General features: G+C 40.5%; 1 protein-coding gene across 6 annotated transcripts; it reads left to right on the forward strand.

Moving 5' to 3' along the window:
* Nucleotides 1-844: 844 nt before the first annotated feature.
* On the forward strand, nt 845-24,066 carry CD47 (CD47 molecule). 6 transcript variants are annotated; one of them, XM_086478044.1, is made up of 12 exons: nt 845-898; nt 4,510-4,860; nt 6,216-6,263; nt 8,457-8,546; nt 11,653-11,754; nt 12,134-12,226; nt 12,783-12,878; nt 14,665-14,757; nt 16,239-16,270; nt 18,560-18,584; nt 19,216-19,243; nt 21,672-21,709. In XM_086478044.1, the coding sequence occupies exons 1-11, from the start codon at nt 853-855 to the stop codon at nt 19,239-19,241; spliced, it is 1,002 nt and encodes a 333-aa protein (XP_086334170.1). In that variant the 5' UTR covers nt 845-852; the 3' UTR covers nt 19,242-19,243; nt 21,672-21,709. The 6 variants fall into 6 exon arrangements, with proteins under 6 accessions (XP_086334170.1, XP_086334163.1, XP_086334159.1 ...); XM_086478037.1 differs by lacking the exon at nt 19,216-19,243 and having other exon boundaries at nt 4,510-4,867; nt 6,223-6,263; nt 21,672-24,066; XM_086478033.1 differs by lacking the exon at nt 19,216-19,243 and having other exon boundaries at nt 21,672-24,066.
* Nucleotides 24,067-24,916: the final 850 nt, after the last annotated feature.

Below are 24,916 nucleotides of genomic sequence, written 5' to 3' on the forward strand. Positions count from 1 at the left end.
CGGGCCACGTCAGGGGATTGACGAGAAACGGAGACGGAAAGCGAAAGCGCCCGCCGTCCCCTCCTCCCGCCGCGGGCCCGCGCCCCGCCACCCGCGCTCAGGCGGCTGCCGCAGGAAAGGGGCAAGGGGGGGCGGGTGTCCAGGCGTTGCTGGCGGGAGGGGTCGCCCCCCCCCCCAAGTGGGTTTTGACCTTGTTCAAAATCAATAAAGCGATCGGGGAGTCGCTTCGGGAGGGGGAGCGGGAGCCGGAGCCGCCATCTCAACGCTTCCCCTTTTATTGGGCTCGCCACCTTCCTCCTCGCAGCCCTGGCCACGTTCGTCAGCCATTTCATCCAGCCCTTACTTCAAGCCAGACGTTCGCCTCTGCGCACGCAGAGACAAACACGACATCGTGACCCCAGCGCCCAAGTGCTCAAGGAAAAGATGTCCTGATAATTGCTTTAAAAAAAAAAAACAACCAAAAACCAAAAAACAACCAGAAAGACGAGCTTGAGAGACACTGTTCCCGCGGGCGGGCAGAGGGAGCGGTGCCGCCCCCGCCACCGGCCCTGCCCCCGCGGCCCCCAGGCGAGAGAGCAGCGACCACGCGCCCAACGGCTGCCGTTACGCGGTTGCCCCCCCGGCCGCGCGGGGGAGGCGGGGAGCCAGGAGCGCTCACCGCCACCCCCGCGCCAGCCGGCCTCAGCCAATCAGAGGCGGGAGGAGGACACCACCTCCGCCTCCTCCTCCTCCACCCCGTGCGCCCCGCCCCCTGAGCGGAGCCGCCCGCCCTCCCGCCTGCCCGCCCGTTTGCGGCGACCAGCTCCGGAGGCTGTCGGGATGCCTGGCCGCGCTCCCCGCCGCCGCTCCGCCATGTGGCTGCTGGCCGCTTGGGTGCTGCTCAGCGCCGTGGGCGCCGGTAAGTCCTTCCCACCCCCTTGCCGTCCCGACCCTTGCGGCTGGGGCCGCGGCAGCCGGGCCCCAGGCCCCTCCCGTCCACCCCCCGCCTCCCCCCCGCCTCCCCCCCGCCTCCAGCGGGATCGGGTGCGGCCGTCCCGCAGCCCCGGAAGTAGCCCCGGCGAGGCCCCGGGAGGGGGGAAGGTGTGTGCGGGAAGGAGGGCACAGCCGCCCCCGCGGCCCGCGCAGCCGGTGGGCGCACGGGAGAGGGAGGGGCGGATGTCGCCTTGGCGGCGGCGGTGCGGCAGGGATGGGACGGGACGGGACGTGGGGCGACCGGTCCCGCGATACCTGCCCGCTCTGCCGCCGCCGCCGTTGCGGGGGTGCGAGCTCCCTCCGCTCGGCCCGGAGGCTCGCGTGGCCCCTGCCCGGGGCTCCCGGCGGCCGCCGGTGACCGCCGAGCAGCGACGGTGACAGCAGGCGCGTGTGGGACTGCGGTCTGCTTAGCGGCAGCTCGCCATCCACTGTTCCGGCAGCCCCGCGCCTCGCCGCTTCCCTCTCCTCCCCGGGCCTGGAGGCGGGCTGCTGTTTGCAGAAGTCGCGGGGGAGAGGGACGCCGTGACTAGCGCAAAGCTCCTCGTCTTCTTGAGCCTGGTAGCATTAGGGCAGCTTAGCTTAATGTGCTTTCTTGAAGAAATAACCGTGATCAGGCTGGTCGTCTGCTGTGCAGTTTCCAGGGTTGATGGCGTTTCTTGATCTTAGAAAAAGTTTGGGTGTCATTGATGTGTAAAGAACATCTTGCAGTCTAACCTTGTTTTTCTGTGCCTCAAGAAGAAACTCGCTGAGGCGGAGGGAGAGTTAAAAAGCAACACTTTGACTGAGGTGCACATGCTAGATTGTTCTGTCAGTAAGCAGCACAGCTAAACCTGCGTGTTTAAAGCTAGTATCTAAATTTCTGGCTGGGTTCCTGAGTTAGCAGCGGACTGGCTTAAACGGTGAGTGCCCTCTCGTATTCTATAGTCGGTGAGAAATGCAAGTGTTCCATCAGGTGCAACTACCAAGCTTAGCCGATTTTGACACAATATGCAGTGTTCCTGAGTTTGCGCTGCCTGTATCGTTTGAGACAACCTTTCTGTGGTAGTTTCACAACTGTGTATTCTTCAGAAGCAGGCCCCCCAGACTGCTTAGTATAAGGCTCTAAATTATCTACAGTTCAGCATGATGCCTCTAAACTGATAATCCATGAGAAACTTTGAGGCTAGGAGCCCACCTAGTAGTCCAGTGCCTGCAGGATTTGGGGACTATTGCCAAAGGATTCTGAGTTCATCATATCAGAAGAAGAAAGAATATTGGAAGTTGATAGTGGAACTGCTATCTGTAGTAGGCAGTCAGGTTTCCTTTAGTGGGATAGCAGCCACACAACCTCTTTCTACTAAAGCAACCGGATTTGCAGAGGACAAAACCCGCAAATACTTGTCTGTGTGCTTCTGTGGTGCCTCTCTGCAGCTTGCTCGTTATTTCCCCAGTGCTCTGCTGGTGGAGCAGTTCACATGAGTACTCCTTAACTGGCTTCAGGCAAAATATGACAGCTCTCCTAGACTACACAGCAGCAGACCGGTGGAATCAGTGATTTACAGTTCCCTGCCGTTCTGTGCTAATACCAGGGAGAAAATTGTGATCAGTTTCTTCTAATTCCTTCAAGATGGGTGTTTTTCATTTGCTTTGTAAATATTTGCAAGTACAATTGCTTCCTTTAGTTGAAAATTACCTTTCTCAGTGAAATGGGCTAGCAGTGAATAAATTCTTCCTATGAATTCTAAATGTGATAGCTCTAAAGGAGGGGAGGAGGGGGGAAACAAACCCCGAATCCCAAACCAAACAACCCCACACTCAGAAACCCTTTATCATGGTGAGATAGTGTTAAAATAAACCAGATGTGAAATTTATTTCACAAAGAACTGTTGAAGCACTACAGCTTTTAATTGTGCGCCCTAATAAAAAATAAATGCATAGTTTGAGGGTTGGGTACTGTTCCCTTTGTTACTTTTGTTTTTTTTCAGATACAGTTTAAAAAATGCAACACAATGAGTAAACCAGAGAATAATTCTTTCATTGTAAAGTGCTGTCATGCATAATACATGTAGAGTCAGTTTATTAGAACCTTTTGATACTCAGTAGTAATCCAGTGACTTGTGCGAGAATATTAAAGCAATGTTTCAAAGATCAGTGCTTTTTAAATTAGATCTGAGACTCTTGCTTTTGAAAAATGAGCTACTGCAAATAGTGACATAACTTCTTTTTTTTTTCCCTTTCTTTCCTTTCTCCCCTGCCCCTAATTGAATTTAGTCGTCAAATACATATCTCAGTTTTGAACTGGTTTATACATGTATTCATGTTCCTCTGAAGTCACTGGAGCTACTCCAGTTTATAAGTCTGTGGCTTACAGTATTAGGGGTTGTGGTCTTGTTTTATAGTATGTGTATTTTCCCATATTTGATTTTATCTGGTGGATATAGTCAAGCATTTTGAATGATTGATGCCACTGAGACTTTGGGGAGCAATGACTGTTATGACAGCTATTAAACTTAAGTTAGATTTCACACAAACGAGGACAAGTACAGAAAATAAAAGATTCCAAGCCTTCATATTTTGCAGTCAAACTAGTTTACATAACCTCTTTTCTGGTTCCTGGTGTAATTTAAATACTGATGTTATCATTGTGGTTAGTCAGTACTACTGCTGTTTTAGAACTGTAGGGCAATATGGGAGAGAGATGGTAAAAACCAGAAGTGGTAAGAGAGTCCTGTGCAGTGGTGTTTTTTCATTACCTGCATTGAATGCTGTTGTTCGTAACATTAATCACAGTGATTTATAGTACAGATCGTTTATTGTTACGGATTTTCCATTTTCAATTATGTTGTGTGTACGCTCACTTACTAAGTAAGAAATAATCTTATTTAATATACGGTATTGTGTGCGCACCTCCTCCATCGGAAAGGAAAAGAGAATTTGCAAGAACCGATCTAAACCTATGGACATCTGGCTCCACCTTCTGAGACAAGAAGGAACAAATGACAGACCTGTACCGACTAAGCTGCCCAGCCTGCCTTCTCTCAGAAGTGTGAAAGTAGAGTTGGTTTTCCCCATGTCCTTAATGAACTCTAAGGGATGCTTGTGTGGAGCAGATGCCGGGACTTCCGTTTTTAGATATCCGTGTGATCAGCAGCAAAAATTTGAACATCAGTGGGACAACCTGTGGTTAATGTTACATGTATGCTTTGCAGAAACCAGGCCTTAATGCAGTATTTCTGCATATGGCATTTTAGGGGAAGTGTCCAAGTAAGTGGCAGCCCAAAGTTTTATTACTTTTTTTTAAATTTATGATCGGTTATAGAATCTGTACATTAAATGGATGTGAGAATGGCTAAATCTGTGCAGAGGGGCTGTGGTAGAATTATAATAATGCCTTTTTCCCTTCTTTTGTTACTCCCTTAAAGCATGGTTCTCTCTTTGTGGTTTTGTGGGAGAGTTTGTTTAGTTTTTCCAAGTCATGTGTTGTAACTCTTGTTTTCTTTCTTCTCATGTATATTAAGAAATAATTCTGAATGTGTCAATTTCCATTTTTCTTTTTAGGTTCTGCCCAGTTGATATTTAGTGGGACAGATGTTGTTGAAAGAACTGACTGTAATAAAACTGTCATTTTACCTTGCTATGTGACTAATCTAAAGGAGAACAATGCAAATGTCATGTTTGTTAGGTGGAAAAAAGAAGGAAAAATAATTTTCTCTTTTGATGGAGCAAGACAGGAGTTTTTCAGAGATCCAACAGTCCCATCAGCGAACTTAGTGTCGCAGGCGGATTTACCCAAGGGTTTTGCCTCTCTAATGCTTAACGGTGCAGAAGCGGATGCTGGAAATTACACTTGCGAAGTAACAGAATCAAACAGAGAAGGACAAACAAGATTTGAACTTAGAAACATCTCAGGTGAGTTGCCTGCCATTATTTTAGAACCTGTTGGGAGAGAAAAGAAGCAAAATCTTTCAGGAAAGAGAAAAATAATGAATATGACAATGTATTACTTTAAATTGAAAATACAAAAAATGTAGCAGCCAGGCCTTCTAACTGGAATTCTAATAAGAGTTATTTTGGATTAAGTTGTAGGAGAGTGCTTCTGTCGGGAAGATCTGAACACATTTTTGTGTTCTATAATAATGTCTGAAGATCACTAGTCTAATATAGTAAAATTATGCTTTCCCACATCTTTCAGATTATATAGTTGGTGATGTTTTCAGCACTCTCATGTTACTGCATTACATACTGAAACGTACTCCTAACGTCTTTGTAATACTGAGACGTATACGTCCATCACAGTGGCTGCAGAGATCTTTTCTTTGATGAATTGCATCTTGCAATCTTTAGCTATGCTGGAAAAAATTATAGATGCAACCTAGAAATTCTGTATAAGAGCTCTAAAACTTGATCTGAACGTATGTGGTTTTCTAATGAGGTTGAAAATGCTGCTACTAGATGGTAACTTGTTACGGTTGTCTAGCATTAAATGTTGTCTTCAGAAGACAATGCTTAAAATAATAGTGGCTAAGTGATGAATTTCTCATGTAGTAAGCCATTTTACCTTAGCTTGTCAGACGCAGCCTGTGTGCTGTAGTGCCTCAGCTACTGAGTAATGGGTTCCGCTGTACATGTGCGGTCTGTCTAGTATTCTGTGGAAGTGACAGTTTCACTGAACACATGTGTGTATTGTTTATCTGTTCTGCACAGGAGATTTGCTTCTTGCTTCTGTAAAGCTGCTCAGAAGCAGGGAATATGTTACATATGCGTAGCACGTGGAGTCTTACCCGTGAACTGTAGAGTTGCTATTAGGTTTTGCATTTGCATTAAAATATTTATGAAGCACAAACAGATGTTACTTGTGTCCTGCTGCAAACATCTGTGTAATTCACAGTGGGGTCTAATTATTGAGTTAACCATATACACTACAAAACAAATGTGATCCTGAAATGGATTGAGAGCGGCACAGCCACTGAAAGAGTGAGGATGCTACAAAATCATTCTATTCTTATGACACTGCAAAAACAGGGGAAGAGGTATAGGCAGTTTCCTTCCTTCTCTTATAGCTTCTTCCTTACTCAGCGTTTTTGAACTGGTTTTGCCGTTCAGTGTTAAGCTCTAGAAGAGGAAACAAGGCTTGATGTAGTAGAATAAAATCCCATTTGCAAGTTTTATAGTTTCATTTTTACTTTCTCTGTTTAGAATTTTGAAAGCAGTGTAAAGACTACAAAGCAGGAAACTGATGTAATTTTTCTAATTTCATTTTCTAGTTGTCAGTTGCGGCGAGGAAGGTACCCCAACACCAAAGGAAAAATGTGGTTGGTGAAGAATTTATAGTTGCGAGGTCACATTAGGTTTGAGAGTATATGATAGCAAATGTAAAACAGTCTTATGTTTGAGGGTTTAGCTAAAGGTAAAACAGTCACTTGTTCTCTCTCTAAATTCTTCTGCATAATTTCTCATTGTTTGTTCCTCAGTATTCTAGAGAGACTCTTGAGATAATAAGCTAATAGAAGAAAGTGTAGGAAGTCCATTTTGAAAAGGATTAGTGAATAACAAAAATGCTGTACCAGTCTTCAGTCTGTCATCTCTGAGCAATGAATTCATGCTGTCACTACTACTATGTTCCAACTGATGCTTTTACAGAGATAGTCTTAGAAGAGCCAACTATGCTCCATCTCACTTTACAGAATTCCTGGATTCATCTAAGAAGGGGGTAGCAGAGTGAGCAAGATTTCTGTGCCAGTGCCCTCATCTTTGGGCATGCTCTTTCCTGATCAGTTACCTTCACAGGAGAGTAAAGTTTCCCCTTTTTCTTTTCCCCTCTCTCTTCCATGCACCCTCTTTCTTCTTCCCTCTTCTTTGCCCTGCCCTGCAACGTCTGGGAGTCTGTCTTATTAGTTTGGAACGGATTTCCTTATACTTGCTCTCAAAATAATACTTCTCTCCAGGAGTTTACTTTATTGCTATGAAGCACCAGAGTAAGGCAAATTTATTATCATGAAAATGTGTTCAGCTGTTTCTCTTATTTGTACGTTGCATATGCCAGCAGTATTGCAAGCATTTCTGTACCATAAGTGCTTTGGGACTCTTAAGACTGGACCGTACATGGTTCCATGTTGCATGCTGAAGTCCTAGCAGATACCAGGCTTCATGGCTGCTTTTTTTCTGTTTGTAATACTCTGGTAGCATCATCTGGAAATGCTGCAGAGGAAGTGGAGCTGCTTTAGAGTCTCTGCTTGCAGATACTTTCAATTCATTAATAATTCTCAGTTACATTGAACAGCATCGCTGGGATTTGCCTGTAGGATTTGGCTTATCTGGAGAATGGCAACTGTGCATTGAAGCTCTTACTCAATATTAGTTGCTTTTTTGAAAATGCAAATGAAGCGAAAAGCCTTCCTTTAAACCATTCATTAAATTAAGCTTCTTCTGGTGATAAGGAATTTGACATATATTTCTCCATTTCTCTGCCTTTAGTATGTTCTGTGATTGCCTTGTATTTATGTTGTAACCACAGTACCTTCTTCTGTGACCCCTTGCGGGAGGAGGGGAGGGGGAAGAGGGGAATTTGTGAATTTTAAACTGTCCTCAAGGTATTTACTTTGCCCTCAAAGTTGTGATGTATTGCTACTACTTAACTCTGTATTTCTGGAGCTGCAGATACAGCTTTTAAATATGGAGAGTAAGTGCAAGGAGTGTGCATCCAAATGAAGATTAGAAATTTCTTTGGAAGCAAGTGTGGAGGCAGAGGAATGGTGGCAAATATAATGTAAGAAATGGAGACTTTGGATTCCACTGAGTGAGTCTAAATGAAGTTACCAGCAGAGATGCAAGAATGAACCGCATTTTCTGGTTCGGTGGAGAATTTTATGTTGGAAGGTACCTTACATGGTCTCACAGCGCAAGTGACTGAACAGCCTGAGGCATCCAAGATGCCAGAGAAAGAAGGCTAAATGGATGATGGTGGGAAGAACTAAAGGAAAATGTGTCATTTGTAAAATTAACAAAGCAGTGTTTCCTTCTCACTTAGATTAGCTTCTGTGTTCCTTATTACACATCTGGATTTCTTCAGGAATTACAGCAGTTGGAGGTAGAATAGAATAGCTGGGGAAGCATGAAATTGGAATTTTCATATCTTCCCTGCTTAGCCTAAATACACCATTTTTTCTGATCTGTTGTGGTATTTGTAGTTCCACAAGCTGACTAGCTTGTGGTGCCAAATAATAGCACAAACGTATCCTCTGCTCCAGTGGAGGTTAAGACCTCCAGTTTGGAAAATGTTAGGGTAACTAGAAGTACTGAAAAAATATGTTGTCACACACAAGATCAGAGTGAAAAATACATAGGTAGAAGTCATAGCTTTCTTAGCCTATTACAACTCTTAATGCTGACTATTATATACAGTATTGAGCAATCCAGAGCACAGCCTAAAAGGAGCAATGAATGTAAAGCTAATAATAACCTCAGTTTTTGTTTTCTTCTACTGTTTTTCTTTGTTTATTCTCTAGGATCATGGTTTCTTCTAGTGGAAAGGGCTATCATCATAGCGTTGCTGTTCTTAGTTGTTATTTTGTGTTTGGCTCAGTTAAGTGTTATTGGTAAGTATTGACTCTTATTCTTTGCAATTATTGATTTGTCCTGAAATCACTTGTGTGCATAATGGCATCTGTGTAAGATGAAAGATGGTGCTCACGTCTAAAATGTGTGGTAGAATTGATCCATGTCATACACAGAGAGGTGGTACATGTGCATTGTCAGATAACTTGGCATTTAGTTTGCTCTGTAATCCTCTCCTGATTAGCCACGCTGTTACTTAGTTCATTTCTGGGCTTGTTTTTGGCATCAATCAGCTAACGTCACTAGAGAGTTAACTCGTATACAAGTCTCAAGGTAGCTCCTAGTAGGCGCTGTTATAGGCTTGGTCAATAAGAGCACACCAAGCTGTGCTCTTTTGGGCTACGTAGTCTTCCTTTTCAGTGAGCCGTGCCCTCTTTTTTCATGACATGTAATACACATTTTTGGCATCAAGCACTAGTCTGCCATAACATTTGCAGAGTTTGGGACCTTTGAAATGAAAACATGACCTCATAAAGATGATGTGTGTTTCGGGGCTTCAGGGTGCCACATGGTGCCACAGTTATGCAGCATGGACGCAGGCGCTCAGTTGCAGGAAGTTTAGCCCTCAGATCTGGGCCAGTCTGCTCTGTTTGCTTGGAGGCCGGGGGTTGATGTCTGGGGTTGAGATTCTTAGGAGCTGTATGTCTTTGTAGATGAAGGTGTGATGTGCAGCCTAAAGGGTCTGCTTTTAGAGCTAGTCTGATGTGTGGTGATGTTTCTGCTGCCAGTACTGTTGCAAATGATGAGCTTTTTTGCATGTGTGTAACTTTTATGGGGTATAATTGATAATGTCTACTGTTGTTGCTTAGAAGGAAGCTTTTCTTCACTGTTGGTTCACCGTGACATTGTTGAATGATTGGAAACAGAAACAGATTTCATTTTATGGTCATAAAATCAATATTGGAGAAGGATGGTGCTCTCTTCTTAATGTAAAATTGTTCATTAGTCTTTTAGCATTGGCTGAGTTACAATTCTTTACTGACCTCAATGATCTGGTTAAATGTTTTTAAAAGCAATACATTCCCCAGCGTCAGACATCCTTAGATGGTCTTTATACACTGGTGTCCAACATCTGTGCAGTGTAGAGTGTGCTTTATGGCCTAGTCTTTCAGATGGTTCCCTATGGTGCGATTTGTTACACCAGTCTTTGAAATTTTTTCAGACTTTTTCAATTTGTAGACTTCTAAAAAATAAAAAAATTCTTAGACTCGAGTCCGTAAGAAATGGAAATAAATCAGACTCAGACTGATTTATAGTAATCGCATACATATTCAGCTGTTGATATATATAATTTCCTTTATTACCTTTTCATGAACCTCTGAAAGTGGTATGTGGCTATTCAAAGGTTCATCCATGGGCAGAAGGTGAAAACTATTTTTTTTTTAATTATTATTTTATTTCCATGGTGTTAGATTCCTGATTTTCATTATTGTTTACAATGATTTGAGAGTCTCCGATATGTTCAGGAATTGTCATTGCCTTTCATTTGTGGCAGAACTTTAACATTTTTAGCATTTTGATAGGAAAGTAATAGTTGTCCTGAAATATACATGGATACATCCATGGAGATGCACTGTCATTTTACAGGAGTAAGTTGAGCTTGCTTGGATTTTTTTTTCATCTCCGCACTTTATTGCACACTTTATTGTGGGTGCACTTACTGTTTGGTTTGGGTTTGTTTTTTTTTCCTTTAATCTACACTGTTCTAGTTAACCTGTGAATCCAACAATGCTACAGGATACCTTTAAATAGTTTGTTAAACTGTGCTTGATTTTTCGGTGTAACACTTGGGAATATATGTTTTGGTGGGTTTGTGTTTTATGGAGGGGGGTGTTTTGTTTTGTTGTTGGTTGGGTTGGGTTGTGGGGTTTTTTAGGTTTTTACTTACAGGATTGGCTTTTAGGATTTAAGTATATAGCATATCCATTACTTATTTTTGCCTTTGTGTCTTGCTTTCCTTATTTAGCATAGTTATTATATGAAAAAATGTTAATTTCCAGTACAGATATGCAGAAAGTTTTTCTATAAACTATTCCAAGTAAGTTTTTGGTTTAAATGATAGTAGAACTGGAGAGTATGACTGGGATCCTGTTGTGTTGGGCAACATGAATATAATGAAAGACAGTTTTAATTACAAGAGAGAGTATTCTGTAACCCTCCCATAGATAACGTACTAGTTAAGATTTTGTCAGATGTGCCTTCTAGAATATTTATCCTAGTGATATTTTTTTTTGTGCTAATGCAGTGCATCTAAGTGGGATGTTAGTTCTGTATGTGCTCCTTGGTTTTCTTTCTGAAGTTACAGTATTTGTTTGTTCTCTGTTTGTGATTACGAATTTCAACATATACCAAGATTGTTTTATTAATTTTCAAGCTTGGAGCAAGAGCTGCCTTTCTTTGTGTCTTAGTTTTAGCAGTGTATAAGGCAGAAACAGACACGGCTTATTATGATGTTGTGTTTGTGCTGTTCCTTCTTTTCCAAAGACTGCTAAAGTGCTGCTGCTTTGAAACCCTCCACTGGAATCAGCCATTTCTGAGATGGCAGCTATTCAGCAGTGCAGTTTTACTGAAAATTAGTCTTGTCTCTAGCATCTGAACATATAGGTCATCCCATATCTGTTCATCCTCAAAGCATTCTGGTGAGATGGGAACATCACCTCGTTCCCTTGGGGACAGAGAGGATACATCTGAGCTCACACGGTGTCACAAGGAAAAGATTTAAAGCTGGAATTTCTAAATCCCTGTCCGACACTCACCTGAGTAACATTATTTAAATATCAATAGTGCATCTACTTGAATTAACCTGTACCATGTCCCAAAGTTAGTTTGATAATGTATCACTGGAATTGTATAGAAGGGGGAATTAAGAATTTTACTGGAACGCCAATGCCCGGTTTCATTTGTCTGAGTAAGCCATATTAACCATATCAAACAAAGAAAACAAATGAAATCTTGGTAATTTATATAGTTCTGATTTTTTAGGAGTTTATGATTAGGACTGTTGTCCTAAACAAAGTCTGTGTATTTTAGTGAAGAGAATCTGTATGTCTGATTTTCCTCTTTTTCTCTCTTTGTTTTGTCTTCAAGTATTAAAATATGACATTGAATCTCAGAAGAAAGTGGGCATTATTGTAACAGGTGTCATCTTCACAGTTGCTGCTGTTGTAGGCACTGTTCTTTTTGTCCAAGGTAAGTGCATCAAAATTGCCTTCCTAGTTTAAAGGAGTAAGAGCACAAATGAATCTTCCATGCAGTAGTATGGAAGTTAGTACCACCTATTAATGGCCATCTACTAATTTTAAAATTAAATACCCCCTATAGAATATAACAGAAGCAGCGTTGTGGTTGTCAGGCCCTCAGATGATCATAGGGAGATACAGACTCCAAATTTATTTCTATTTTCTGTCCTGCTACCTTAGGTGAATATTAGGGGCTAGAGAGTGACTTCTGGTGCTTCATTGGGATTTTTTCTGGACACTAAAAGCTTGATGATACTAATGATTTACTTGCGTTGCTTTGTTCCAGTCAAGGGTTTCTGTTTTACTAATTTCCATACACATGTTTGCAGATGGCTATACAGCACAAAGTCAAGCTGGTCTTGGCCTAATTGTAGTCCCTGCTGTGATTTTGGTACCACTTCAATACTTCATGTTTGGAATTGGTGAGTATTTACTTAGTCACTAGCTCAAGAACATACTGATAGAAAAACTGAGCCCCACTGCATAATCTACATGCTGTTTTCATTTTTATACATAGGTGCTGTGATAGGGTCCTGGATTCCTGACCTTCCTAGTGTCTCAGAAAAAAATGTTTAATCTGTATTTATTTAGCTAAGTTGTTTCAGCGAAGAAGTGTAAGTTGGCTGCTTGAAAAAGGAGATTTGGGGTAGGACATCAAAGTGATACCTGCTCTTCCTTCCTGGCTCTTGGGACAGGGATGAATAACTAACTCTCAGAATGTATGTGTTTAATTTTTTTCTCCTTGTGGTTTATTTATAATTTTATATATACACACAGCATTTTTTTCTGTGTTTGTGTGTCTACATACAAGAGCCCTGAGCAACTTGCAGTGCCTTGTGAGTTTTGTTGTCACACTGACTGGCTGAGCTTGGAATTCAGGAGAATCTGATTTCTAGCTTTATGTGGATGGTCTATGTTTTGTGTCTTCATAGTTAAACTTCAAAAAATTACAGTTCTGTTTCTCTTTGTCTCTTCCAGTTTTCGACAGTCTACCACAAGCAACATTTGCTCTGATAGGTTTGCAGATTCTTGGTTATATAATTGCAGTGGTTGGTTTTGCACTGTGTGTTTCAGGTGAGCAATTTATCTCCTGTAAAAATGCCTTTTTACTTTACCCTGTACCTGATGTCTGTTTATTTGTAACACCAAAATGCTGTGAAAATGGCTTCGCTATGTTGAGTCTTAGCAAGTAACTTCTATAAGTGTACTTTAGGGCTACTGTGTTAATGCTCTTTTAGCTGGTGAAAGAAGAGTAGCCCAAAGGCGATATTACATATATCAGTTTCGTTAGTATGACTCTATCCAGCATGACTGCATTCTATGAGCAGGTGCTTTAAAAAAAAAGTCAATTGTTTTAATTTTGCAACAGTTAGTGCCCTAGAGAGTCACCTAAAACCAACACTGACCTTTATTACTCTTATTCTTGCCGAGGCCTAGGGTATTTAGAAACTAAACTAGTCATAATAATTTTCTCATGTTCAACAAATAAATCAAATTCCTTGTTAATCTCCGCTTCCATGCAACTGATAACTGAGTTGCTGGGAAACGGGTACCATTGAAACAGCCTAAGAAGGCAGATGTAGAGAAGTAAACCTGGAAGTGCTCTTGGACTGTTTTCAGTCTGGTTGTAGCTGGCGTTCTGTTTCAGCACTGAAAAACAGTCACTGTTGTAAAGGAACACCATCTAAACACCACACACAGTGGTACCCCTTATCCCTGCTTCTGACCCTTCCTTTGTCCCCTGCCTGCCTTCCCCTCCGCCCACCAGAAAACCCCACAGCAGAGAAAAGGGTGAATTTAGGACTAGGCATCCTTGGCAGTATATTTAGTAGTAGCATCCATACTCAGGTTCATTGGAAGCACTTTGTACCCCTGATTTATTGTTTTGTGGAGACCTTCATTTTAATCACTTATTTTCTTGGGGGTTTGAGGAAAAACTGTTTCTCCTTGAAGTGGTTTCGAAAAGGTTTGTCTAATCTAGGTGAGATGATAGATCTTTCAGTGGAGTTATGTTTTGAGTTTTATGCTTATTGTTTAGTATTTACAGAAGTAAAGGGGCACTTAAGTGTTGTCAAATGTAATAGTGAAATAAATTGGCGGGAGATCTCTGGTAAAGCATTAATCCTCTAGAATAATACAAAATGGAGGATTCTTATATTATACTCTCAAATGGAAAGTCCCCCTCATTTTTCGGGGTGGCCTTTTTATGGGTTGTATGGGGTGGGTGTTATCTGTATTGCTGGAAGTTAAGCTCAATGACCTTTAAGTGTCAATAGAAATAGCTCATCCTAGGTTGAGCTCCCAGGTAGTTGCAATGACTTCAAGTCCCTGGAGAGAAGGATTAGAGAACAAGGAGTTTCTGTAGTGAACTAGGGTTAGTTTGTAATATCCTGTTCGTGCTCTGCAATATCCCTGTAAACATGGAGCATTCCTGTTACCTGTGGTGGATTTGCCTCAGAACTACCCCCATATTCAGCTCCTTTTATCAGTAACAGTATGGTATTCTGTAATTTAATGCAATTATGGTTCAAAACCATTGGGATTGAAGTTGTAAATTTAAATTCAAAACACAGTTAATGAAAGAATGTTGTCAGTCGCAGTGAATGAAAGTACAACAGCTAAACTGTAGTAGAATAGTACAGTTAAGCAGGATAAATCAGTAAATGCCTCTGTGTCGTTAGTGAATGTATACAGAAAAAGAAAGTTGCAGAATGGTTCTGGGGATAGCTCTGAAAGATAAGCTAATCATGTCTGGTTTTATCAGGTTTATTAATTTTACTATTCAGTTATATCCGAAAATAAAAGTTTGTGCTTTTACTTGTGTGAGATGATACACTTTCTTTTACAATGTTTTTAACAGCCTGTCCTCCATTACATGGGTCTGTTGTGATTGCTGGCCTAGCTATTCTGGCTATTGCAAGTTTGCTTAGTCTGGCTTACGTGTTTATTATGGGTAAGTAGCACCTAATAGTCTGTGTTACTTGTTTTGTTGGGGTTTTTTTAGCACTTAAATATTCAGAAGAGCAATTTTATCTGTTGTACTTTTCAGAGGTAGACACAGCTTATTTGAACATAAGATGTGATTTCACAATTACGTAGTTTAAAAAATTGCTCAAAAGTTGTCTGTATATATTGGCTTTGTTTCATAGGGCCTGTGGGGAATCTTGAGTAAAGAAATTTACAGCTTATAATCAACTGTTGAGATAACACAGCCAGGTTTCTTAAGTAAGAGTGTTCCAACTGTTGCTGTTTAAGCTCTGCATTTACACAGTTGGCTAGCTGAAGCTTGGAACAAAAGAGAGCAAGAGGATTTCACGGATTCTGTAGACTGGGTTATGGGATGGTACAGAAAAAAGCTTATCCAAATATGAATTTAAAGGAGCAAAATCTGCCTAGTGATTTCCACTGGTTGGAGGTAGGTTAAAATAGGAGTGATTTGAATGCACACCTTTCATTTTAGTGAATCCTGCTTTTCCTTATGTTTAATTTTAAAAGCCAGGAGCGAAGAATAGAAATACTTTGTTTCAGAAACTGGTCTGTTCGCTAGATCTCAAAGGTGAGAGATTTAAAGGTATAAAAGCCAGTCAGGCCTGCTAAATAGGCAAAAAACATAGCAGTGCTGTGTGACTGGAATGCTGGCACACTACAGCATGACATTACATGGACTTTACTGCTTGGGTCTGAGAGCAGAGCGCTTTTATTTGTTTGAAGCTGTGCATGAAGGCTCTTTGAAGAGCTTGTTTGGATGCAGAACTGTGCAGTTAAGGATACATTGCTTCCAGACTCAAGCTGATGTCTGTACAGTCAGTGCAGTCCCCAGTTGGCGCTGAACTATGCAGTCTTCCAGGTTTAGTATGTGCACACCATGTATAGGCGTGGTCAGAAACAATATACCCTGAAACAGGGAGGATTTCTATTAAAGCAGCAGCTCAGGCAGAATATTTTATATCTGCGATAGGTGATGATGATGATGAGTCAAAAATATGACAGAAGTGAAGCAAGCCTTTTAACAGTAAAAGTATTTTTTATTGACTTTGGGCTACTTGTATGTACAACTTTGGTGCTGTGTGCTAATGATCTGCATAAATGTTGGGTTTGTAGTTTGATTATGCTGGCTGAAGAAGTCAAATGTGACTGTTAGGTAGATTCCAGCACACCAAAATAAGCAGAAAGAGTAGTGTAATTCATTTTTAGAGCTAAATGCATGAGCAAGACAATACATATGCTGTATGTGATAAGATTATTAATTTCCTGAACAGAGGGGTGCTTAGATGCTTTAAAAATTTGCAGATCATCGCATTAAGTAGTTTTGGATAGGAGAAGCTTTGATTTTGTGTGTTGCTACTCTGATTCAAGTTTTATCAGTAGATATTTTTACTTGGTTGATCATGACATTTATTCGTCTTCCTGGTCACCTTTTTGTAATTGTTTTAGGTTCCAGAATGAAAGATCATCATCGTCCAGGGGTAAGCTTAAAATTAATAAATTTGGGGTGACTAGATGGCTCAGGGGATTGTAGTGAGATACTGAACCTTTCTTCACTAGTTCGAATTCAGACCAGGTTGGTAGCAAGCAAAAGTTCTGGCTGTGTAACAGATGTCTAATGTTGAGTGAGTTGGTGGTCTTCATTGTCCCTACTGAGTGTGTCTATAGTACTGTAATTGCCACCCTAGCAGCTATTCCGACTGTTGTGCCCAAATGGAGCTTCAAGGGCTGTCACAAAAAGGTGGTGGATGTGAAGGGAAGCTTGGTGTTCTTTTGTAATGCAGTCTTTCACATGAATTTATAAAGACCTTTTGCTCATCTTAATGAAAATGCTTTTTCATTAAGGTGAGTGCAAAATACCGTTGACTTTTTTCATCTAGGTGGCTTATAACAAAGACTTAGGGTTTTTTTTCCTATAGTCTTTTACACCAGAACCCTTTAATATTTTCTTGAATTCCCAGCTATGGGGGTGCTATAGCCTTGATCTTTTTTTCCTTTCTTGTTTTCTTGTAATGCCCCATAATCTGATGACACCATCTGAAAGTAGAGTGTCTGTCTTTAGGTAACACAGAATGAATGGAAAAACACTTTTTTTTTTTTTTTAAAGAAGGTTTTTCAGTCAGTCTTTTGAATTCTAGAGTAATCATTCCTAAACCAGTAATTTTCGTAGACTTATGCAGTGCTTTCTAGCGGTCCATGAATGCAAACTGCCTGATTTCTGGAGTTTTATAGAAGCAAGTAAAGAGGCACAACTGTAAAATACCTGTAAAATTTCGTTGTAGCCAGGGAGCATGGCAGATACTGGGTCACCCCATTTCTTGTCTGACAGCCATTGTTTGAAACACATTTCCATGTCTCCTCTTCAGTCTACAGCCTGAGACCCAGCTATTGAAGAAAGATAGTTTCTGACAGTGGGGCAGAAGAGCTGACCACAGTTGTTTTTTCTTGTCCATTTTTATTTTAAGGGATAGTATTTCATAGGACTTTTCTCTTATTTATGGAAGGAATATAAGCTCATGGAGTTAAAAAAAAAATTAAGAGGTTCACAAAGTTTATTATGTTAGAAAAATGAGGTGAGAAGTGTATTACAGATACAATTCTTTCAAAACACAATCTTTCCTTTATCTTACATGCTCATGTCTACTGGCAGAATGGAAGCAAACAGGGCAAGAGGAATTTGGGTTGTTTTTTTCAACTTAGTTTTTGGTTATAAATAAGCTTTGAAATGGAAACCAACATGCTAAATAATGTGCTTTGTGGAACTCCATTCTCTTTATGAGCTGTTCTCTTCACAAGGTGGTTTTACACTGCAGCGAGGATTTGATAAGTAAAGAAATAGCCACAATGACACAGTAGTGAACACCATGTTACTCTGAATTGGAGACAGGAATGAAATCAAAAAGTTTTAGAATTTAGAGGTCATTGAATATCTCAGCCACTAAAAAGATGGGGTTTACAGCTGCAGTTAGCGGAGGGTCAGATAAGAATGCGGGTGACCATAGTTTGTGCCCCTGAAGTTGCAGAAAGACCTAGTGGAAAAAGTTAAGTGTGGTAATATGTTGGTTGTTTCCATCAAGGTCTGTTCAGCGTATATTGCTGTGCTTAGAGGCCATAAATGGGTGTGAAGTAATTTTCTAAGTACACTTTGATTCTGTGTAATCTAAAGACTATGGAAAACTTTGGGTGAAGTGCTTCCTTTTGGCACTGGGGCACACTTACAAAACGATCCTTGATACTTTCTCGAGTCTGAGGGAGGAAAAGGTGTGTATTTTGAAATGTGCCATCTTAACCAATTACTGATATTTTTTTTTTAACATTTCTGTAGATTGTGTGTGTTGTTTCTGATGGTTGTCTACCAGACTAAATGCATAACTGTGGTGTATTTCCTTTTGAGGAGATTACACTTGATTGCTTGGCTACTTTTTTTTTTTTTAGTCTTGCTGCTTTATTACTAACTGTTGATCAAATCACAGAAATAATGTCAGGTTTTAGAGCCTGCAAGTAGTATCTGCATGCCTTTTGCTGCCATCTAGAGGTACTTCATCTGAGGAAAAATTTACGGTGGGGGAAGAGTAATCTGGAGAATACAGTTATTGATTGATTTAATTTTTTTCAGAACTCTAGTCGTTAATCTTATTAACGTTCAGCTTTCTTCATTTTTGTAGAATCACTACTTACTGTATATGTCAATTAGAGTAATTTAAGTGTGGCGAGCCAAAAGTAAACATGAAGGCTTTTTATACATATATATATTTTTAAATGTTTTGCAGAAAGCTGTAGAAGAACCACTAAATGGTAGGTGATATTCAAGGCTTATCTTCTAATTAAGGGATTAATTATGGAAAAAGGTCAAAAAAGAATTGTAGTTCTCAGTACAACAGCATCGAGATGGCAGATTGGTATGTCAGCTTAAGTAGCTCTGTGAGTCAGGATCTCTCTATGAAATTACGCCTGCAGCTCCAGACTGCCTGTCCTACACTACTGTGCTTGCTAGCCAGGGGCATTGTTTGACTGTTTTAGGACAAATCTAATATCTCAGAATATTATATTCACCCTCTTTGCTTTGCAAAAAGTCCAGCTTTTAAGAGGTCTTGAAAGATGATGTTTATTCTTCTTCATAAGCATTTATCTTGGAATATTTATGATTGTAGCAAAATCTATCCTTGTTGTTCTATTCTTTTGGTATTTCTTTGGGTTGGGGAAACTCTTACCACGGTGTTGGGAAGCTCTCATAGCACTTAAGAGGGGGGAAATTTACAGTGAGAGAGGGATGACTGACTGGTTTTTGTTTTGCTATTCTGTTCACTAATTGGCATGCCGAGTAGTAGCAAGTTCTAACCCGAGTTTTAGAATTAGTCTGAATATTAATTATGAAGCATTTCTTGCCGTTTTGCTCATTACTAATCCATTTGCTTGGCTTTTAAAGATGCAAAAGGAGTGATGTTAGAATGATGGTAAGTCCAAATATATCTCCAGATATCTATTTTAATTAGCATGTATTTGGGGATTTTGATGTTTAGAGTTACCCAGTGCTAATATGAAACATGGAGGATGGGTTTCAGTGCAGGTGCTATTCTTATTCAAATTGTATTCCATTGAAAAGAAAGAACACGTATTTTCTGTATCATGCATAGGGGAAGAATGTGTATTTCTAAACAGTGAAGAGGATGAGTCAGAATTATTAAATAGTATGTTTCTGATCAAATGTGGAAAGTCAAATAGTCTGTATGCTTCCTTTATGCTTATATAGTATCTAAGATGCATGGACTGTCTCCTTGGTGGTGGGTTGTTGTATTTGGTTTTTGTTGTTGTTAATATAACTTTGCCTTCTCTGTGTATATTGGTGATCTCCCATTGAAGTTCACAGAAAAGTGGTTTAAAAGTAGACTTTCTCTCCCCCTCCCCCCCTTTAGATGTTATGTAAAATCTCTGGGTTTTGTTAAGATTGTTTGTGTTCCAGTTGGATTTCACTCAATTTATTATTTTTCAGGGTCAGATAGTAGTGTTTAAAAACGAACAGAACTGAAACACATATTAATGAAATTTAAGAACTGCTTAAATAGCTTCAGCTGACTTTTGACAAACCTGAATTTTGAACTTTAGGTCTTAAAGGTTCACTGTGGCTTCTGCCCATTGGTTATACTTGGTGTTTAAAGATTACCAAATAATTGTAAATAAAGATGTATGTTGCAGTGTCCTGGCCTAACTGAAGATTTCTTCTGATTTGAAATGTCCTCAATGCTGGGATTAGTCCTTTTTGATTTTATAACTGCCTGTAAGATTGCAACACCTATTACATGTAAATAGGCTCCTCCTAGTTTATAATAAGCCATGAAATAACAGGGACTGCGTTAACTTGGCCCAAAACTCCCAAACTGGTACCTAAAGTGGGTAGCCAGGTTTGTGAAGGTTCTTGGTTCCTGCAGCTCGTATCCATCAGGAGGGTAACAGAGTTTGCCTGGCCTGAGTGCTCTCATTGAAGAGCTTAAATTTTAGATTAGATCCTGAGGTTTGAAAATTAAAACAGTCTTTTATTGATTCTTTTCTGTTCAGAAGCTGTACTTCCTTTTCATGGGAATGGGATAAAAGAGCACTTGTTGATGCTGTTGATACTTATATTTCTTCCTGGAAACTGAGTGGGCTTGTCAGGAGGTACCACTGGACTCTTAGCTTAGTAGTCCTGCATCAAATTACAACATTTTTGCTAATCAGGAGAAAGAGTAAGGTCACTCTAAATCTGTTAATTTAGTTGAAATACTTTTTTATCGTGCCACTTCTAGAAGGCATGAGTTGATAATGTGACGATAAAGGGTGTACTAGTTAGCCCTAATGGAATGGCCCTAATTAGTTGAATTTTAAGAACAGGCTTCCTGAGGAATGCCACATACTGCTAGGTTTATGTTACTTATGACTACAGCGTGACTCATCCAAATATGCCACAGGATATTTTCTACACCAATAGGAGGAATACGAGCACTTTTGTGGTATAAAGGACACCTGCATTGGTGTCTCCTAAATGCATTGATAAAAATGTATACCAATTAGTATACTCTGAGGTGGGAGGGGTGGTCCATGCTTGTTCTTCAAGGCAGTGGTTTGAGATCAGGAAACAAATAGGTATTTGCTGGTCGACTGCATTTGAAACTGACTGGAAGGGAGATAAGGATGGGATCAATACAGTTAGCACATACCGCTGAAGAGCAAGGTGGAGTTTCGCTTGGAGATACAATCTTAAATAAATTGACTGTTTTTTCTTGAGTTTCATTTAGGCTTATAAAAACCTGCCTCCTCTTCTAGTGCTGAGGTAGAGCTTCCAGAAGCACAGAAATTGCTAATTATCCGTTTCATTTTTGGCTTTTAGGGTAAGGTTAGAAATCTCTGCTTTTTCTGCACTGAAAGATGACTTCTAAAAATAACAGAGGGTTTTACAGATCGAAGGCAAGGGCTCTGACTTGCAAGCTGAAGGCAGGACCCATTTGAGCTCTGCCTGCTTTCTGCCTTAAACTTGAAGTTCACACATGCACTACAGGAGGAGTGAGCCAGATGCTGAAGCACACTAGCTTACAAAATAGCATGTGAAAGTAAACCGGCATTAGGAGTAAAGACAGGATGGGTCAGACGGCTAAGTCTGGGAGCTGCTACAGCTTACTCTGGTTCGTGAGTCGGAACTCCAAGGCAGTGTCCACTTTATGTGGTGGACAGGCTGAAACATTACTTGCTGTTAGTAGCACTCTTTTCCATTATTTGAGCATTACATGCTTTCAAAGTTTGAAATTTAAAAAAAAAGTTATTTTTTTAAGCTGTAACTTGAGTAGGCAGCACGAAATGTTGCTGTTCTTCCCAAACAATTGTTTTGTTTTACTCTGTTTTTTAAATTCCTAGAACTGCGGAGCTATGTGATATGTGAAAAGTACACCGTTGTTGATACACCGTGGCCTTGAAGATGCACTACTCAACGAGAAGAAATTCAGGAAACTAGTTGTTTTGCATGTGTGGCAGAAGTGCTTTTGATATAAATGATGTAGTTTTGTAGTCACAGCAGCTGTAGCGAGGAACATGTGTGTTTGCCCACATGTGATCTTTATTTTCTTTTGTTCTGGTATATATGGGATGGTTGAGGATGAGAGCATAAAAAGCACTGTTTGCCCTCTACAGGGTCTCCCTGCAGTAATCCTTAGTGGTGTTATTTTCAAAAACTATCATTAGTCACTGCTTCGATAATGGGCCTGCTCAGCCCAAAGATTGCAATACCATTTAGACTATTGTTTTCTTTATTCGTGTGCATGGGCAAGGTACGGTCACATGTCTATGATACAAGCAGGGAGTAGAGATTGTACAAATACACCTTTTCTGACATTCAGCGAAACTTTTGTAAAAATAAATAAATAAATAAAATGCTTACACACAAAGTTGCGTAAGTACAAAGTTTACTCCCAGCTCTCCTTAAGTTATTAACCGAGTTCTCCTAATTCCACGAAACAGTAGTATTCCTCTCTATGGACTGTAGTCATGTATGCTCTGGTGGCTGTTATTTTAGTCCAGTGAGAGAGCTCTCCGTGCCTCTTCTGTGTTCTTTGATGAGAAACTGCTCAGCTATTGGAGCCTAATTCAGCACTGGAATTATGGAGCACAGCAGCTAGTAATTTTCATGCTGAATGTGGTTCTTGTGCGTGTTCATGTTGTGCAGTGTGTGGTACTGAAAGCAATTTCAGGCTTTCTTAACTCAGTGAATTTGTAAAAGTCATGGATGCTTCATAAAAACAGGAGTTGTCCTATTGAGTGCATTTTTGACAGAATTTTACAAGCCGTTTTCTTGAATGGAAAAAGGAGCTATTTCATTTCTGACCCAAGTTTGTGATGCTGCCATTACATCACAAATACATAAAATAGAAAGTAAGTAGGAGGAGCTGATGAGAAGTGAGGAGGCTCAGTTTCTGTATATATGTAAGTGGTATGGTTAAAAATCAGTTTTCTAGGACTTGCACATTCCATGAGATTTTACCACATTTTACACCTGTTCCAATATAGTTGGCTTCTCTTGGCCTTTGTGTATACTTTGTAGAAATCTTGACACTGTCTCCTATTTGTACTAAGGTAATGTATTTCAAAGGCAGACACGGTTTTCTCCTTCCAACAATTTCAAACCTTGTTTGGAAAGCTGTTGCCAAACAGCAATATGATAAAATCTATGTTCTTAAAGATTCTGAGTAATTTGGCACGTCTCAGAGTTGGATGCTAGAAACTAAGGTTCACATCCATGTTGGGGGTACATGTTGCAGAGATTCAGGTCTCTGTATGTTGAGCTCCAAGTCTTGGTGTAGACACCTTGCATCAAGAATTCAACAAAATAAAGTAGAGGTATCTGATTTTACAATATTTACTCTCATAAACAGTCCTCTTGCTAGGGCTGCAGGATTGAACCACTTAAAGCAACTCATGGTCTAGCCCTCATGAAAATCAGTGGAACTGGCCACAGTGAAGAGGGTTATTCATGGGATAAAAGATTTAAGCAGCAGGTATGGTTTCCACTTAACTTTCATACCTTGAAGTTTGCCAGTGGGAGTATTCATGTAACATTTGAGCTCCTATATAGGAATCTTTTGATACAGGTTTTCCCATAGTCACAGCAATCTCTACCTAGAGATGGGAGATGACTCTTCATTAGCAATTCGGTGTTAGGAATTTACCTGATTAAGTACCGTGCAGAGCTCCCTATTTACAACCAGTGATTCCCTCTGGTGAGTTGAAAGTTGAGCAGTTGAGGAATGAAAACCAAACGAGCTGGAATTTTGTTGAAGTTTTCTGCCTTATAAAAACCAGTATGTAGAATAGCTTTATGTTAACTTCTGTGAAGCAAACTGGAGTAGAACCTGTTTGTGTCACTGTGGGATGAGGCTGAGCTATTACTGGGCTTTGCTGAAACCTGAGGAGCTCGGTGGCCACGTACAGGCTGCAGAATCAGTTGCCCCAGCAATGAAACCCACCACCCTGTTGTGTCAAGGGCTTGGCTCTGGCTTTCTTGTGGGTACAAATTTAAAAGCAAGAGTTTATAAAGCCATTGGTATGCCCAGCCCTTTCCCACCAGTAATTTAAAACCAAAGTTGTTTATAACTGTCTGCTTCCATTTGTGTGTGTACGTATGTGTGTATATATAAATATATAGACATTTTAAATATCTATAGATCTATAGTCTTTACCCAAGAAAATGTTTTTATTTATGAAACAATTTTGTAAATATTGTGCTAATATACTTAAAATAAAGTCATTTTAAGTTGTTTTTGTGAGAGATTTTCTTGTTGCTATCACATTGAACTTCTGTAACTGCTTCCGTAAATTCATGGTCATAGCTTTGCTCTCTGCCTTTACACCCTCTCTCACCCCAGGTTACTTACTGGATGTACAGGAATGTTCTCAGTGTTCCTTAGGCTGCTGCAGATGGTTTAGGTTGGGAGATCTTGGTGTATCTCCTTAAAAATGTCATCGAGTTGGGGAAGAAAGTATGTAGATTGTCCTCTAACAACTTGAATTGGGCTGACCAACTTCAGCCATCGAATGTCACCCTGGTATGCTGTGGAAGGAAATGCGAGCGGAGGACAAACAAGCTCCTAGTGTAACTTTAAAAACACAGCAGAGGCGTGCGTGCTTCCAGCCAGTCTGCAACAGTGGAATGACCATTTTTGTGAGAAGATAGTTTCTTACATTACTACTAAAGCAGTACTGCATAGCTTCCAGATTTTCTCAAGTTGTGTTTGACATTTGTTTGAGTGGAGAAATGAGAGAAGGCTGTAAGTCCTGTCTGGAAGTGTTTCCGCTCCACATCTCCTTCAGTGGAGCTGAGCTGATGGGACCCAGTTACAATTATTAGCAATTCCCTGCTTGCTCAGGGTGACTTGAACCATGGATGTTACTTCAAGATCTCTTCTGAAATCTTTTGTGATTTCCCTACACACACAGTTTCCACTCTAAAGGAGCCGTGAACCACGGTTGGAGCTATGAAACTTGAAAGTTTCAGAATTTTGCTGTGCAGGGGACCTAACTGCAGGGTGAACTGTAAGCTCAGAGTGACCCTGGTCCTAAAGCTTAGGAAACTGCATGCTTGAACTTTGGGGTGAGAAAAATGGCGTTAA

Source organism: Leptosomus discolor, chromosome 1 (assembly GCF_034619465.1).
Source record: "Leptosomus discolor isolate bLepDis1 chromosome 1, bLepDis1.hap2, whole genome shotgun sequence".
Taxonomy (NCBI): domain Eukaryota; kingdom Metazoa; phylum Chordata; class Aves; order Leptosomiformes; family Leptosomidae; genus Leptosomus; species Leptosomus discolor.

Coding starts and splice junctions, on each gene's coding strand:
- CD47 (XM_086478037.1), top strand. CDS start 853: ATGTGGCTGCTGGCCGCTTGGGTGCTGCTCAGCGCCGTGGGCGCCG. Junction 16,271..18,559: donor AAGATCATCATCGTCCAGGG/GTAAGCTTAAAA, acceptor AATGTTTTGCAG/AAAGCTGTAGAAGAACCACT. Junction 18,585..21,671: donor TGTAGAAGAACCACTAAATG/GTAGGTGATATT, acceptor TTAAATTCCTAG/AACTGCGGAGCTATGTGATA.